Raw genomic sequence first — 14,957 nt, forward strand, 5'->3', positions numbered from 1 at the left:
GCTGAAGTTCCGGTAGGCGGTGGTGTTGTATCTAGACAAGGCGTAGAGTCGGCGGTAACAGACGAGAATTCCATGCTGGGGGCATCGGTGTCATCCGAGGGATTTGTAGAACTGGGTGGACCGTTTGTATGGAAGATGGTATTTGTTATGCACTTTGGCACGGTCTCTGCAGGTTCGGGCTCTGGCGTCTGCGGTGAAGCTGAATCGCTGCCAGCACTGGAAGCTACCATTCTAGATGTTCGAATAGTACTCGTGATCGTCGTTGTCAACGTGGTAGTAATTGTTATAGTAACATCTTCACAGTCCTCTAGGTCCTCTCTTCGACCAAGGTACCCACCTTGGTCTAAGTCCAGAAGCGAATCGTAGCGGAGAGAACCATCAGCACGTTGGTCTAGATAGCCGCTCCTCCCAACAAGATCTTCTAGTACAGCTGTACTTTGCATGAAGTTAGAAGATTGGGAGGACGGGCTGCTGAGGGAACTCGATGATTGTACTGAGCTGGACTCGAGAGTGGACGTTGGCGTAAGCGTAGACGTAGTCGTAGACGTAGGCGTAGGCGTAGGCGTTGAGGATGGGATCTCGCTCGTTTCGATGGAAGACGAAACAACCACGACACTCGTCGGAACGGGTTCTGACGGTATAGCGGCATTTGTGACTCTCTCAGAGGCTGGTGACTCCGTCAGAAGCGGCGTTGACGAAGCACTGGACGTCTCGCTTTCCATCGTCGCTTTGTCTTGGTTATCCCCGCTGCCATGCTTTACGTAACTGAGCGATCCTATTATTACACCGATAACTACGACAAGAGCTGCCAGGATAAATGTTGCCCAACAAAGCTGGAGTTTCCGCTTTGACATTGCTCCATTGGCAGGTTTTTCGGGCACGTCGCTTGATCCTCCAAACTCTTCTGGCGTTGAGGAGTCGACAGGTACATCGACCAAGTCCCTTTGAAAAGCTTCACTCTCCGTCTCCTTCGCAACTGGCTGTGATGAAGCGGGGTAGTGGTTCGAAGTAATATTATTGAAGATTCTCATGCCCGCCTCAAGGTGCCCTACCCCTCCTTCATAACCCTTGTCCTCGGTTTCGGGGTAAAATGAGCTTCTAGTACTGTATCGTCTTGCGTAGGTTGTACCTCTGGGGCCCATTGAGTGGTCGTACTGTGGTAGGTCGTCGTCCGTCTCCCGGCTTTGGTCGAATTTCGAACCTTGGAATGGTAGATGTATCTGGAGAGGACTGACAGGGACTTCGGGGAGTGGTTTCTCAGGGTTCCCCGCCAGAGTTTCGCCCTCAAAAGTATCTGGTATGTATGGATCGTCGCACCGCGAGGAGTTCCGTGAGGGGTGACAGTCAGAAGATATGGGTCTTCTCAGGTCTCTTCCAGAGCTAGTTGGCTGGTGTGCGCTTTCTGGTGTTTCGGTACGCGCAATGAATGTCGATTCGGAAATCCCCTCGTTGAAAATAGGGCGGCCTATGTTGAGGCTCCGCTCCCCTGTCAGAGTTCTGGAAGAAGACTCGCTGCTTTTTCTGGCGAGAGGCATGGATACTTACGCACAGTATGGCATATGCCACTGCGCTGTCAAGGAAGATGTAGATTGTCGAAAGATAGAAAGTTACTGTCAACGTAAACAGGCTCACGTATCAAGCAAAAGGTAGAAGAAGAGTATATCATCAGTAGAATTGGAAAGCATATATATGCCACACCAGTGTGTGAGTAATAGAAGATGCCGTAATGTGTCACAGTCGACTCAACCCTGAGTCATGACTGTGTGACGCGAACCAAGTGACAATGCTCAGGCCCAGGACCACTCCACGTTGACCCTGCCCTTGGCTTTATCAGCCAACTTGTCGAACGCGGAAGGGCTGACATCGATGTCGTCGTAAGCACATCCCATGCCTGGCAAAACATTAGCAACAGCAATATGAAGTGGCGTGAGACGGAGTGTGCCATCCGGAGTACTTACACTTGTCGACAATGGTGACAAGGACGCTGGCGTCCTTGCCAGTGCGCTCGTCCACACGGTGGGCTCGAATCTGTTTACCACAAAGTGGGTTGTCGTTGGGGTTGGGAGTTTTGACCTCGTCCCCTGATGAAAACACGGTGTTAGTGTGTGTCTCGTAGATGAGTTGACGAAGATCAATACTTACAGCGTCCGTGAGAAACAGCCATGACAGCGTCGTTGTCACCGTGAGTATGACCGCAAGCGCCCAAACCAGGGTTGTAGAACGTCATTTGGCCTTGAGCTAGGGGTCCGATGGCTGGAGACACGGCATTGTTGCTATGGGTGTTGTTAGCTGAGGCTATTGGAAGAAGGCAAAGCACAAAGACTCACTTGGAGGGGATAACCAAGCCTGCTGCGAGACCGATGATGAGAGCCAGAAGGGAGACAAAAGTGATGCCGATCATGATGAGTAGTGTACGGCGGTTGATGTGGTTGTTGAAGTATCTTTTGTGTGGTGGGAAGTTGTTGTAGTGACGAGAGAGTGTCGAAGCAAAAGGGCTTGTTTTTATACCAGTAAAGATACCACATGTGAGGCCATACCGCCTTCCATTGTGAATTGACTTATCGCCAGGTGCGGGCACCTCACGTGGAGCGGTGACCCTAATGGCATCTTTCGTTCGTTGATCTGAAGGTAAAGGTGCTTCCAATTTCGACCCGATTGTAGTAGTGTCAATGGGCGAGGCCTTCAAGTGCGCCTGGGCTGCTTCTGGAAGCGGCTTCCGTGATATTACTGGAGCATTCATAACTATATATCAAAAGCGCGTAGCGTGTGTGTAACGTGAATAGACTATTGGGGGTATCTCAAAGCATGCAAACGTCATAACATATTGAAGCGATTGTCGTCGGAAATGAGTGTATGCCTAGACGGCTGGGACCGACGTGGGTGGAAACGAAGGATTAGGGTGGAGTATGGAGAAGGCGCGAACTTGTGGGTCGCGAGAGTGAAAGGCATCAAGGGGTCAGCGCGGGTCCTTGGCCTTTCGGTGATTCGCTATTCGCCGAGGCTCGTCCGAAACATGGCGACCTCACTTGAACTTGACAGAACACTGTTCAGAACACTGTCCGTAAACTCGCTCATACCGCTATCGCGCTCTCGTTTGAAATCTTAAAGCAATCGGTGATCTGAAATCACGTTTGCTCAGATAACTACAACTTTGGTACCCGTTTGCGAGTCTCGGCTGCTACCAACGCACTTTACGCCGCACCTCGGTACATACACAATCACAGCGCATCGACTCACGAGCCTCCGACTCATACCGCAGATAGAGTCATGGCGGAACAGAGCATCAACATTCCCCAAGTCATCGTTTTCATCGTCATCACGTTCCTTGCTGTACGATGGTACTTGAGAAAGCCGACGGCGGCGGCCCCAGGCACGCGAGCTGCGGCGAACCGCGCTGCACTCCGCGTGAGCCCTGCGCAAATAGACCAAGTCGCTGAGATGCTGCCGCAGTTGAGCAGACGCGACATCGCATGGGATCTGCAGAGGAATGGCGGAAACGTTGCGGCGACAACGGAGCGGGCCCTGAGCGGGCGAGGGTTAGACACGGTAAGTCTCTCGATTTGAATCCTGTCATGCCGTCGACATATGCTAACACATGCACAGGCACCAGCGTCTTTCCAAATACCAACACCGGCACCGCGAGTCGCAGCTACACCGGCGCGACCATCCCCAGCCCCAGCGAGACCCGCACATCCCGATCTGATAACACGATACAATCTGTCCTCGAAGCTTAGTCAAGTCTCGCAGCCGGCACAGGAGGAGCAGCCGAAGGCGAAGTCATGGAGTGCTGACAAGAGTGAAAGGCAAGCGAACTTGCAAAGACGGCGAGAGGAGATGATTCTGGCAGCACGGAGAAAGCTCGAAGCCCAGGAAAAGGCAAAAGCGTCAGGCGCTGCATAATCACGGCTAAATTATGCCGGGGAAGAGGAAGAGGAGGAGACAGGAAAGCGGAGCATGAACGCATGCGCTGGTTGTTATACCCTAGATCGCTTCTACAATATACATTACCGTGTACACCACCAGATTATGATAAGTACTCTGTACTTCCCATGGTTTCTTTCCTGACATCTTCTTCGTATGCAACGTATGTAAAACCTCCGACTAGTGACATGATGTGTAGTCTCATTGGCTTCATGCTACCTAGATTCTAATATTATTGTTGCAGTAAACACACTTTACGACCATCACTTCGTCAGGGTTTCAATTTCAACAACAGAACAAACGACATTATCTTAGATCACCATATCTACCTTATTGCTCTCGATGTCAAAACTCGCATAGCAGAGAATGCAGCATGCATTCTCAGCGTCTACAATCTGTGACGTCACATTCCCTACTCAGTATCTGGCCACTGTGCCAATCATCCCACCGAATTTAACCATCACTATGCCGGCTTGCGACTTACAAGTGTAGAAATTCCTGAGGAACTGTCCTAGAGATAATGTGTGCGTACATCGGTGAACAGTTCTCAATGCAGACGCGGACTTACAGCGGACGGAGTTAAGCCTAAGTCAACCGACATGACATTATCTAGGCGGCTTCCTGATCAACGACGTATATAGAGGGGTTTGTTTCCGTGGTTCATCAAAATCTGATTAACTCTAATAAGTCCTGCTTGCCTACAGTTACAAGGAGCCTCTCTAGCTTTCGTCCAGACTGCGTACTGTCATGTCTTCACCACTGCCCTACAATCGCCAGAACGCGCTTGCCTCAACCATCGCAGCAGACAACGCATCCAACATAGCTGGCAAGATCGTCTTGACGACTGGCGTAACGCAAGGCGGCCTAGGAGCAACGTTTGTCGAAGAGATCGCAAAGCATAAACCCGCTCTTCTGATCCTCGCTGGTCGCTCGCCATCAAAAGTGCAAGCCACATCCGATAAGATCAAATCCAACCCAGCCAGCGCCAATGTCGAAGTGCGCATCTTAACCCTAGATCTGGCATCGCAAAAGCAAGTCCGCGAAGCCGCGAACGAAGTTCTCGCATATCCGGAATCCCACATCGATGTCGTCGTCAACTCAGCAGGCATAATGAAGGGCCCCTACCGTACTACAGCGGACGGCATCGAGAACCAATTCGGGTGCAACCATATTGGCCATTTCCTCTTCACAAATCTCATCATGCCTAAGATCCTTGCCGCTAAAGCACCTCGAATCGTCAACATATCCAGTGATGGTCATCGCTTCAGTGGTGTGCGATTCGACGATTCGAATTTCCAAGATGGCAAAGTCTATGATCAGTGGGAAGCATATGGTCAGAGTAAGACGGCGAACATACTGTTCTCTTATGCGTTGGCAAAAAAGCTGGGCTCGAAGGGGTTGAAAGCGTATAGTCTGCATCCGGGAGTGACGCTTGGGACATCTCTTGCTGAGAAGTTCGACGATGAAGACATGAAGAGTGTTGGTAAGTTGCCGTAGTCGAAAGTTGGGCCTAAGATGTTTCTGACAAGCATACAGTGGCCAAAGACAAAGAGATCGGCTGGGCTCGTGAGTTTGACCTGAAGTCGCTCGATGAGTGTGCGGCTACCCATGTTGTTGCCGCCTTCGATACAAGATTGGACGACTACAACGGCGCGTATCTCGACAACGCCAACGTGGCGCCGCAAGAAGTGCAGCCGACTGCGACGAACCCGGAAGACCCAGAGAGGCTGTGGAAACTGAGCGAGAGGCTTGTAGGAGAGGAATTCGTGTATTGAGCAAGATGTTGCTCTATAGATAGATGACACGATCTGGGTATCGTAAAGCATACCAACGCCATTGCAATGCTACATTCAGTCGTTTTCTGTCCTCATGCCCACTTCAAGCACCTCGTTGCTTCGTGCGCGTCTTTGCACTCCAACCCACACACCCGCGCTCCACACTTGCGACACTTGATTTGTCCCCAGTATCCGCAATTGTCGCAAAACTGTCTCTGTGGTGGACCGCCAGCGGGAGGAGGCGCGGCGTGGCTTGCAGCGTAGGAAAGTGGTGGAGCGGCAAGTAGAGCCTCGAGCTCTGTGGGGTTCAACGGCGCGGGTATGGAATCGTCGATCGAGAGCAGCGCGTCGTCTGCATTTGCGTCCTCGAGACGCGACGGAGTCTGCGCAACTGTTGGAGGCCCTGGCGTTGCTTCTACTGGCGTCGCAGGCACAGAAGCATATGTGCTTTGCCTTCGCAAGGCTTGCGCTGCTCCCCTTCCCCCTGTGGGCTGAGAAACGCTTCCCCTGGACGTAGTTGTCGTTTGTCCTAATTGCGCCTCTTCATCGTCGAGCCAATGCTTGATCTGCCGCTGGTATTGTATGATCCTCCTTGCATTTTGTGTCTTTGGCACGCTCGGCTTCCCGGGGATCGTGATGAGCTGCTTGGGGTCGTTGTCGCGTTCTAGTTCGGCTATTCGTCGAGCTATGGCTGTCTGTTGTCGGGCAGAGAGCTCGTTTTCCGCCCGTTGACCGCCTGGTGTTGCTGCGGCGGCGCGCTTCTTGTTCTTGGGGTTGATGGCGACTTTTGAGGGGTCGTAGCCTGTGTCGACGACATAGGTCCATCCAGGCGCGACGGTCGCCGTAGAGTTCGGAAGTACTTCGACGTGTGGCATGGTTGAGTGTGGAATGTAGGAGGTGATGTTGCGGAGAGTCCGGAGGTCTAGAAGTTATGGATCACATGCCGACGCGTCGCAACCTTGGAAAGTCCAGATGCCGCGTACCTGCATGATCGATGCGGGGTACGTACACCATCTGGATTACTTCCGATCTTGTCATCATCTTGTCGGATGTTAGCCGTGATCATCAAAAGGCTATTGCATCCTCGGTAGATCTTTAATATGTATAGTCCCGGAAAGCCGTAGATCGAACTTGTGACCACTTGCCCGAACAACCCCAGCTACCTAGGTCACTGCACACCGCCCATACAACCAAGCATGGCGCCTGAAAGGAAACCGCCAATTGTGCTTCCACCCACAACCCCACCAAGCCATGTTTCCAAGTCCGCGGCCTTCATCTTCATCCACGGTCTCGGTGACGAAGCAGAAGGACTGGAAAGCGTTGCTCGCCAATTCCAATCCGCGAACAAATTGCCACACATGTCTTGGACTATACCCAATGCTTTAGAGAACCATGACCTAGCTACTACAGCCTGGTATCTGCCCACACGCCTCTCTCCTTATCCACCATCGCGACCTGAGCTCGAAGACGACGAAGATGAAGAGGGGATGATGGCTACCGTGTCCTACATCACAACACTGATCGATGACCTGGTCGATCAGGGCATTCCAACGGAGAGGATCGTCTTGGGAGGGTTCTCACAGGGCCATGCTATGGCACTTTTGACTGGTTTGGTGTCGAAGTATGCCGGGAAGTTGGGCGCGCTGGTCGGACTGTCTGGATACCTTCCTCTGGCAGATCAAATACCGAAGCTGAGAGAACAAGCTGGGTTACCAGAAGAGGTGGGTAGCAACGGTGAGATATTTCTGGCAAGAGGAACAGGGGATAGATTGGTACCGAAGCGGTTACATCGTATGTGTTATGAGGCATTATTTGGATTTGGTATCGAGAAGGACAGGGCGACAATTAAAGAATATGAGGGCATGGGGCATGTCATGGCCGGAGCTGAGCTGCGGGACTTATGTGCTTTCTTGGAGAGGGTAGTACCGGAGATGGGCTAAGATGGAACACGCGTGAAGTTTGATGACCGCGTTCCGTTTCCGCTACTTCATTATGAGTCCTGCTCCATATCGAAATTGAAGTTACCAAAATACACGCAGAGTGCCTGCGCAAAGTCAGTTTGGAGGTAAGCATCAATATTTTCTGTGTCTTACCTTGCTAGCACCCATCATAGTATAGTGAGCAACTTCCAGCTTTTTCCCATCTTGCCCGTATCTCGCAATCTGATTAAGATCCGACGTTCTCGGCAAATACAGAACAACCTCTTTGCTGATATTCGTAAAGCTCTTGTAAAGCTTTTCGAGGTTATACGGCTCCATCTTACTGAGGTCGAAGACGTCTTCCGCACCATACTCAGTTCCTATACACATCAGCTTATTTCGAATGATGGTGTGGAAAAGAGACAAACCTCCCCATGGCGGACTAGCGAAAACAACGACATTGCTTTGACCCGAGAACCTGCTCATGGCATCAAAGCAATCTGCGTTGAGCCAAAAGATCTTATTGCTCACACCATATATTTCGGCATTGTGCTTTGCGCACTTCAACGTTTTGGCATCTTTCTCGATAGCAAAGACGCGTTCCCAGCGTGCCGAGCGCGCTAGTGCTATGGCATTACCACCAACACCAGCAAATGCGTCGACGATTACGGTTTTGTCTTTGGGCGCTGACTCAGATATATGGGCTGCGATCTTATTTGCGATGGGTTCTGGTGTCACGCCGAACCAGGCGTCTTCTGTCATCCATATGCCTTGGTCATACTTTTCCCATATCTTGAACCGCTGGTGCCAATATCTGATATTGTTAGAATTCAAGAATCTCTGAGAGTGGAGGAAATGGGCTGTACTTCTTCAAATGTTCGGGGAACTGTTCGACACGCGACCATTGGTCTACGCCTTTCTCACCCGCCGTCTCACTCATATCCCCAGCAAGCGCGATGCACTAAGTTGTGAGAGTAGCCTGATTTGAGAAGCCACAGGTAATGGGTCTTGACTTCAGAAGATGTGTGGATGATGAGGTGACCGAGCAGATACTGTGGAAGAGTGAGAGCAATCCTGATACGCCTTACCTGATTAGGAATAGTTCCGACCGACGCGACTGCCTACTCAGACAGTGAGTGCTATACGTGGCGGTACATGTAATTTGGTCACTACAGATGATAATGTTCCGAATTTTGCATCCTGAACTACAACTACCTCCGATTCAACTTTAACCACACATTGCCATCCTCACTGCACCTGCCCCAGCTAGCGCGCCGCAGATCCCGAGCTATGGCCACCTTCCAAAACCTCCAAGTCACCAACAACGACACCTCGACCAACACAACTTCTCTGTCGTCATCACCATACGACAACTTTTTGAAGGAACCATCAGAATCACCACCTCTCATCATGTCCATGTTCGGAGCCTTGAACCGCTTCATATCGCGACTAGACGCCGCGCCCCTCAACGAAGAGCAGCAGTCCGCTACGAATGGCGCATACGGCTTCCAGGTGCTGAGGAACGCTAATCTAGATGTTCCTCTGGAGCCGTGGTTCGATTTTATTATTGGAATCAATGGAAGAACCATTGTACGTATTTTCCATTCGGTTGAAAGATATCAGCAAAGGGATGCAAGAGCGGGAGAAGATAGACGATGGCGAAGCGGGGGTCAGCTCCTAGGCAAGATTGGATGGACTGGAAACAAGAAGACCACCTTGACTTTGTACTAACTTTGAGAACAGGATAATCCAGACCCAAGTCTCTTTGCGACAGAGGTACGGAACAGTGCTGGTGCGACCATCAGCCTAGGTGTATTCAGCGCAAAGGTAGGTTCCAACTGTTCATTCCCATACCGCAATACATTCGAGACATCACGAGTCATTGTTCCACTTCATATTATACGTTTGCAAGGATGTACAACCACAGAAGTCCGGGAGAACAAACGTCACAATTAACTTCACTCAATTGAACTATCTATACAAGACTGACACCCCGTAGGGCCAAAAGATCCGAGAAGTTTATCTGCAAATCCCAGCCGAACAGCCGACCCTAGGGATCTCCTTGCAGTGGTCTCCACTGGCCTTCGCAGAGGACGTCTGGCATATCCTAGATGTGGCTCCCAATTCCCCCGCTGATGCCGCAGGGTTGCTACCCTATGGTGACTACGTCATCGGCAGCCCCGAAGGGCTTGTGCGCGGCGAGTCTGGCTTGGGTGAACTTGTGGAAGACTTCCTAAACAGGCCATTGAGGCTGTACGTGTATAACCACGAATACAACGTGACTCGTCCCGTTACCATCACGCCGACGCGCAATTGGGGTGGCGAGGGAGCCTTAGGGTGTGTGCTGGGTTTCGGGGCTTTGCATCGAATTCCAGCGGGTTTGGACGAGCCGCCGCCAGCGCCTGGCGAGACCTTCTTCTCCACAGGCGATGCTAGCGGGGCCACGTCGTTTGATGAGAAACGTCCTTTGACTGGCTCTGTTGATTTCCCCGCTGCGCCAACGCAGGGTGCACCGACAGAGTTGTTCGTGCCAGCCAACATGGCCTTACCGGCAAAGTCACCACCACCTCAGGGCACGGCGCCGCCGCCAAAGAGGAAGGGCAGAGCGCATCATGTCGCTAGTCCTGCGGGTGGTAGTGGCGGTGGCTTGGACGACTACTTCAAGGAGGGAGAGCAGAAGAGTCTGGAGCAAGACTTTGCGCCCAAAAAAGGCTCTGGTGTACCACCGCCTCCCAAGGCTGGGGGTCCGCCTAGAGGCCCGCCAAAGAGTGGAAGTGCGAGCAGGACAGGCACTCCAGTACAAGGCGATGACAATGCAGATGGTACAGCAGACTCAGAAGCAGCGTAAACTTGACTTGAAGTTAGCAAACGTCGTCCTAGAAACGATAAATGACAACATACCTTTGAGAATACACGTCGCTTAGCTCAATCCTCAGCCTCGAAGTCTAGTTCTTCCCTGAACCGACTCAACCTGCGCTGCTTCTTCTCCTCTACACTCTCGTTGCTCGCATTGCTTCCTTGAGTCATGTAGGAGTCGACTCTGGTCTGTACTTCGGGTCGCTTGACCGCTCCGCTCACACCGCCTTCTTTGCGCCCGCTGATCCTCTCGAAGGAAGACACTTGCGGTGAGGTGGGCGATCCATCTGGTGATGTTTCCGGAGAGGAAGATGGAGAGAGCGAGGTTTTGATTTTGGTCGTCAATGTACGAAAGATGGGCATGTTGGGCGGTTGCTGTAAGTACTGGCTGTAGTGTTTCGGTTGCGATTCTCGTTGATCGGGGTTTGGTGTCAGGTGGTTGGTAGATGGTAGTAGTATGCGGACCCGAGTATTTGCATGTATCGAATTGAACAAGTAACTGGTGTTATTTGCAATGCGATAGGCAAAGGAAGCAAAAGGTATGTGTCGACAAACGGTAATATCCCAACGAGAGGAGCACCAACAACGCGAGGCACGCGACCACTAAATACCCTTTCCCCCACCACACACACACCTCTACCCGACGCATAACAGTCATCCCAAAGCAGCCTACAGCACCCCAGCATACCACGTCAGGGGCCGGGCGCCACGCAGGGCTATACCCAATCCGCGCCGCTCCCACAGCCGCAGCAACCCAACTGTCAATAAACAGGCGCAGTAGTTTCAAACCGCGGGTTCCATGCAAACCACAAAACGAGTGTGCGTCTAGACCGGCATGCTATGGACTTTGTCGATTAATGTGGGTACTCGGGTTGACGATGCAAGGCCAGACCCTGCGCTAGCCATCGCCGATCCCACATTAACCTCGTTCCTGAGCTTGCAAGGAGATCACATGGCTGCAAGGTCATACCCGCAGCGCAGGGCGATCGCATTTGTTCTGCGCGATCATGGCAAAGAGGCATGGACTACTTTTCTTCCATAATTTCCTTGATTGTTGAGACCAAGCTTTTCCCGTTCAACGCTGATCGCACACGTTGCCTAGGTGTATGCCCAGCGCCGATGCGTCGCCGGAAGCAGTTGGCGTTTTAGACTCACCGTCGCAGGATACGCTGTGTCGATGCGGTCAAGTAGAGCGATTGGCTGCACGGCGGGGTAAAAGGAGAAGGGCTTGGCCTTTTTTCCGCTGGCGAAGACGCACTACACCGCCATATGTGCTTTGCCGGCTTTAAGCTTTGGGGTTGCTGTGATTGGAGCACGTTGGCAGTAAAGGCGTTGAGTTGACAGCAGGAAACATTGTCGAGGCAGTCGTCCGCATGACTGCACACTCAATCTCCCAAAAGAGCGTCACGAGTCCAGCACCCGGCCAACCTTCTGCCCTCCTTGCACCGACCCTTTGGATCGCCGCACATCGGGTCTAACGAGAGAATCGATGATGGGGGATATCGAAGGCGCTCAGCGCAGGAATACAGAACAAAACATTCCCGGCCGTCCTTACAAGTCGGCCATTGCTCCGCTCCGCGGCACCCCTTTGCATCGCGACGACGGCGCCACGTCCGTTGCTTCCCGAGGCCGACGCTTTCATTCACACACAGTTATCCACATCGCTCTTGTCCCTGCAGCGACAATGGCCAAAATAGACATATACCGTTCTGCGCCAGATGGAACACCTCCCGCTTTCAAACGTTGAGGTGGCTCGTAATCTCCACCCTCGTGTTCTTCGTAATCCAGGAATCTGGACTTCTAGACCGCTCAGAGCTTGAATCATGTGGGAAGCAGTCGTTCCGAGTAGTGTTGCGTCCGGCAATGACGGGAGTCTCCACCCTTTCGAGCGGCTGACACCTGACGTACGACATCCACCCGGGCGAACATGAACCATGGTTCCTTCACCGCATTATTACACTGCCGAAGTGGTTCCAAATCGGGCCCACGTAAATCCCTGAGCAAGCCCTGTTGACGCTGACTGAGCACTACGTCAACATGGACGTGGAAACAATTGCGCGATAGGCTCTGCGCGAGTCTGCTAGTGCAACAGCGGACTATGGTCGTGGAAACATAGAGTAGTGAAACGATGGGGGTGTAAGTACACCCGAGTATTGTATTCGCAGGCGAGTCTATCTCTGCGATCTCTTTGTGAGGGAAGGAGGCCCGGTCGAGTGCCTCGTGACATCCAAATCAAAACTCCGACTTGCTTTTCGAGCAGTCTTTTCCGAACAAGCCACCCAAAACAGACCATGTGAACGCCCATGTGGCTCGTGGAGCTAGCAATGATGGGCAGCAAGCGGAACCAGGCACGAGGCCAAGGGAAAGTATGGGGTACGCAAAAACAAACGCCAGATTATGATGTAATACCCAAAACGCCATAGTGAACCTTGCTTCATCTTATATCCAGCTGGAAGGGTTTGAACTTGGCTCCAATAGTGCTGCACCGCGGACACGTCGGCGCACGACCGCGGTTGTGCTCACTGACAAGTACATCTACGCACTCTTGACACAGACCGCAAATGCATTCTGAGCATGCATAGCTGTCGCGCAATATCGACAGTTTCCGGCATGCAGCGCAGTAGATCTGGACAGGGAAAAGAGAGCTAGGAGATGAATCGGAGAGACCTTGGGAATGCATGTGGAAGTTTTGGCCGGACATGGCTGATTCAATGGAAGACTCGACGGAAGGGAAAGGCTGAAGGTCCGACATATCCGGAGGTGGAGGCGTCAGAGCGTTATTCAAAGGTGATGCCGTGTATGACTGAAGTTGTGAAGCAAAGTTGAAGGGAGGTAGAGAGGTTCTGTTGTTCATCATGTGAGGGGATTGGTTTGGCGACTGTGGCACCTGTTCATGTTAGATAGAATAGCATAGCAGAGTGTAACACCAACCGGCGTGAGATCTCGGCTATCCTCTTCTGTGGCTGAAGCAGCAGCATCAATCAAGTCTTCCCACCGTTTACCCATAATGGCCGCAGCGGTTGCCGGCTCAGCCGAGTATGCTTTCCTGTCGTAGCTCAGCCTGCGCGAATAGTCCTTGGACTTCTGCCGCTCGTGTTTGCCCTTACGAGCATTCTGTCCTACAGATGACTTGCGGGGTCTGTTCGGTTTGAGAGAGTGAGCGCCAGGAGGGAGAGTGGAGGAGCGCCCGGGAGGCGATCGTGCGAGGGAGGAGGGGAGCAGCTCTTGCTGTATGGAAGTAGAAGTGTAGTAAGGTTCTTCGGCATTGATGTGTTGTTCTATGGTGGTCGGAGCGAATCGTGCGCGAGGCCTGTAGTTCTTCGAATCGGGATCGGATGCTGCGTCCTGTTCACAGCAGTTGTTAGCCTGATCTTGTGTGGGGAAGGTGCAACGCGGGTCCATACCGGATCTGAGTCCCAGTCGTACTCGGCACGATGGTTGTGTAACGAGGCCAGGGCAGCCGCAGCAGTCGCGGCGGGTAAGAGTGACGGCCGGCGCATTTCGTCCGATGTGCGAAGATGATTCGTCCCGAAGTCGGTCTCGAAGAAGGAGTTGTGTTCGCTTCCGCCATAGTCGTACGTCTGCTGGGGCGGTGCTGAGGTCGTCGCAGGTGGAGGTGGGGGTCTTTCTTGCGGTGGTGTGTTGACCATAAGCATGAAGCTCTCCTGCAAGCGGAAACAGTCAGCAGCGTATTCGGCCAGCGCTGACCGTGGACAAGCCTACCTCAGTCGCCGGCAACTTGGAGATGTAGTGCTCAGGATGGGCGCGGCGGATGTGCTCCTGCATGGACCGGAAACGCTTCTCCTACGCATGTGTTAGTCTGCACCCCGGAGCTCTGGAGCTTTGGAGCTTGCTGTAACGTGAAGCAGCAGCGGGAGAGACTTACCCCGGTGCAGCGCTTGCGACAGGCCGAGCTGTCGTGGTTTCGCAGCGGGCATACTACGACATTGTTCTCGTCGCTGACGGAGAAGGAGCTCGTCAGCGGTGCTGCGCGCGACGGAGGCATGGCTGCGAGCATCAATGGCAGGAGCTTCGCGACGAAGCAATGGCACGTGGAAAGCGAGGCGCTGGGACGGGGAAGCTCAGTCCGAGCTTGCGCAGCTGAGGGGGGAGGCTACAGTGACGGCAGGAGCGGGTGTGGTGACTACGGCGGGTGGAAGAAGCTCTGAGCTGAAGTTGCTGCTACTGCGGATAGACGTAACTGGATGCGGGGCAGCTGCGAACGGCGGCGGGGCTTCGAGAGAAAGTGATCAAGTAGAGGCTGTGTTCAGGAATCACGATTGACCATGTGGAAGAAGAAGCAATGGTACTGCACCGCTGCCGTGAGGGTAGAGCTGTATCGCCACGACAAGCTCGAGCGGAGGAGCAATCAGACGGCTGCCCTGGAGCTGAGGCGAAGAAGCTGATAGCTTGGAGAGCTTCGTGCTGCCCAATGACCTACCGCTTGAATGGGGATTTGCGCGCTCCAATCAGAGATGGCTGGGAG

At 52.8% G+C, this 14,957-nt stretch overlaps 9 protein-coding genes across 9 annotated transcripts; 4 read left to right on the plus strand and 5 right to left on the minus strand.

Moving 5' to 3' along the window:
- Nucleotides 1–1,787: 1,787 nt before the first annotated feature.
- On the minus strand, nt 1,788–2,401 carry J4E84_000711 (uncharacterized protein; the record flags this gene model as incomplete). Its single annotated transcript, XM_049383347.1, has 4 exons — nt 1,788–1,891; nt 1,959–2,081; nt 2,143–2,273; nt 2,328–2,401. The coding sequence occupies 4 exons, from the start codon at nt 2,399–2,401 to the stop codon at nt 1,788–1,790; spliced, it is 432 nt and encodes a 143-aa protein (XP_049248865.1).
- Nucleotides 2,402–3,267: 866 nt separating this feature from the next.
- J4E84_000712 (uncharacterized protein) lies at nt 3,268–3,900 on the plus strand (the record flags this gene model as incomplete). Its single annotated transcript, XM_049383348.1, has 2 exons — nt 3,268–3,546; nt 3,604–3,900. 2 exons carry the CDS (start codon nt 3,268–3,270, stop codon nt 3,898–3,900), a joined length of 576 nt encoding a protein of 191 aa, XP_049248866.1.
- A 768-nt stretch (nt 3,901–4,668) lies between these two features.
- Nucleotides 4,669–5,696, plus strand: J4E84_000713 (uncharacterized protein; the record flags this gene model as incomplete). Its single annotated transcript, XM_049383349.1, has 2 exons — nt 4,669–5,404; nt 5,458–5,696. 2 exons carry the CDS (start codon nt 4,669–4,671, stop codon nt 5,694–5,696), a joined length of 975 nt encoding a protein of 324 aa, XP_049248867.1.
- A 92-nt stretch (nt 5,697–5,788) lies between these two features.
- J4E84_000714 (uncharacterized protein) lies at nt 5,789–6,571 on the minus strand (the record flags this gene model as incomplete). The annotated part of the gene is made up of 1 exon (XM_049383350.1): nt 5,789–6,571. One exon carries the CDS (start codon nt 6,569–6,571, stop codon nt 5,789–5,791), a length of 783 nt encoding a protein of 260 aa, XP_049248868.1.
- A 321-nt stretch (nt 6,572–6,892) lies between these two features.
- Nucleotides 6,893–7,636, plus strand: J4E84_000715 (uncharacterized protein; the record flags this gene model as incomplete). The annotated part of the gene is made up of 1 exon (XM_049383351.1): nt 6,893–7,636. The coding sequence occupies one exon, from the start codon at nt 6,893–6,895 to the stop codon at nt 7,634–7,636; it is 744 nt and encodes a 247-aa protein (XP_049248869.1).
- A 50-nt stretch (nt 7,637–7,686) lies between these two features.
- J4E84_000716 (uncharacterized protein) lies at nt 7,687–8,555 on the minus strand (the record flags this gene model as incomplete). The annotated part of the gene is made up of 4 exons (XM_049383352.1): nt 7,687–7,740; nt 7,790–7,995; nt 8,044–8,429; nt 8,482–8,555. The coding sequence occupies 4 exons, from the start codon at nt 8,553–8,555 to the stop codon at nt 7,687–7,689; spliced, it is 720 nt and encodes a 239-aa protein (XP_049248870.1).
- Nucleotides 8,556–9,025: 470 nt separating this feature from the next.
- J4E84_000717 (uncharacterized protein) lies at nt 9,026–10,463 on the plus strand (the record flags this gene model as incomplete). Its single annotated transcript, XM_049383353.1, has 3 exons — nt 9,026–9,205; nt 9,359–9,442; nt 9,615–10,463. 3 exons carry the CDS (start codon nt 9,026–9,028, stop codon nt 10,461–10,463), a joined length of 1,113 nt encoding a protein of 370 aa, XP_049248871.1.
- A 77-nt stretch (nt 10,464–10,540) lies between these two features.
- J4E84_000718 (uncharacterized protein) lies at nt 10,541–10,834 on the minus strand (the record flags this gene model as incomplete). Its single annotated transcript, XM_049383354.1, has 1 exon — nt 10,541–10,834. One exon carries the CDS (start codon nt 10,832–10,834, stop codon nt 10,541–10,543), a length of 294 nt encoding a protein of 97 aa, XP_049248872.1.
- A 2,071-nt stretch (nt 10,835–12,905) lies between these two features.
- J4E84_000719 (uncharacterized protein) lies at nt 12,906–14,477 on the minus strand (the record flags this gene model as incomplete). The annotated part of the gene is made up of 5 exons (XM_049383355.1): nt 12,906–13,358; nt 13,403–13,816; nt 13,876–14,136; nt 14,195–14,275; nt 14,358–14,477. The coding sequence occupies 5 exons, from the start codon at nt 14,475–14,477 to the stop codon at nt 12,906–12,908; spliced, it is 1,329 nt and encodes a 442-aa protein (XP_049248873.1).
- Nucleotides 14,478–14,957: the final 480 nt, after the last annotated feature.

This window comes from Alternaria hordeiaustralica (assembly GCF_023758085.1).
Source record: "Alternaria hordeiaustralica strain BMP 2776 chromosome Unknown scaffold_1, whole genome shotgun sequence".
Lineage (NCBI taxonomy): Eukaryota > Fungi > Ascomycota > Dothideomycetes > Pleosporales > Pleosporaceae > Alternaria > Alternaria hordeiaustralica.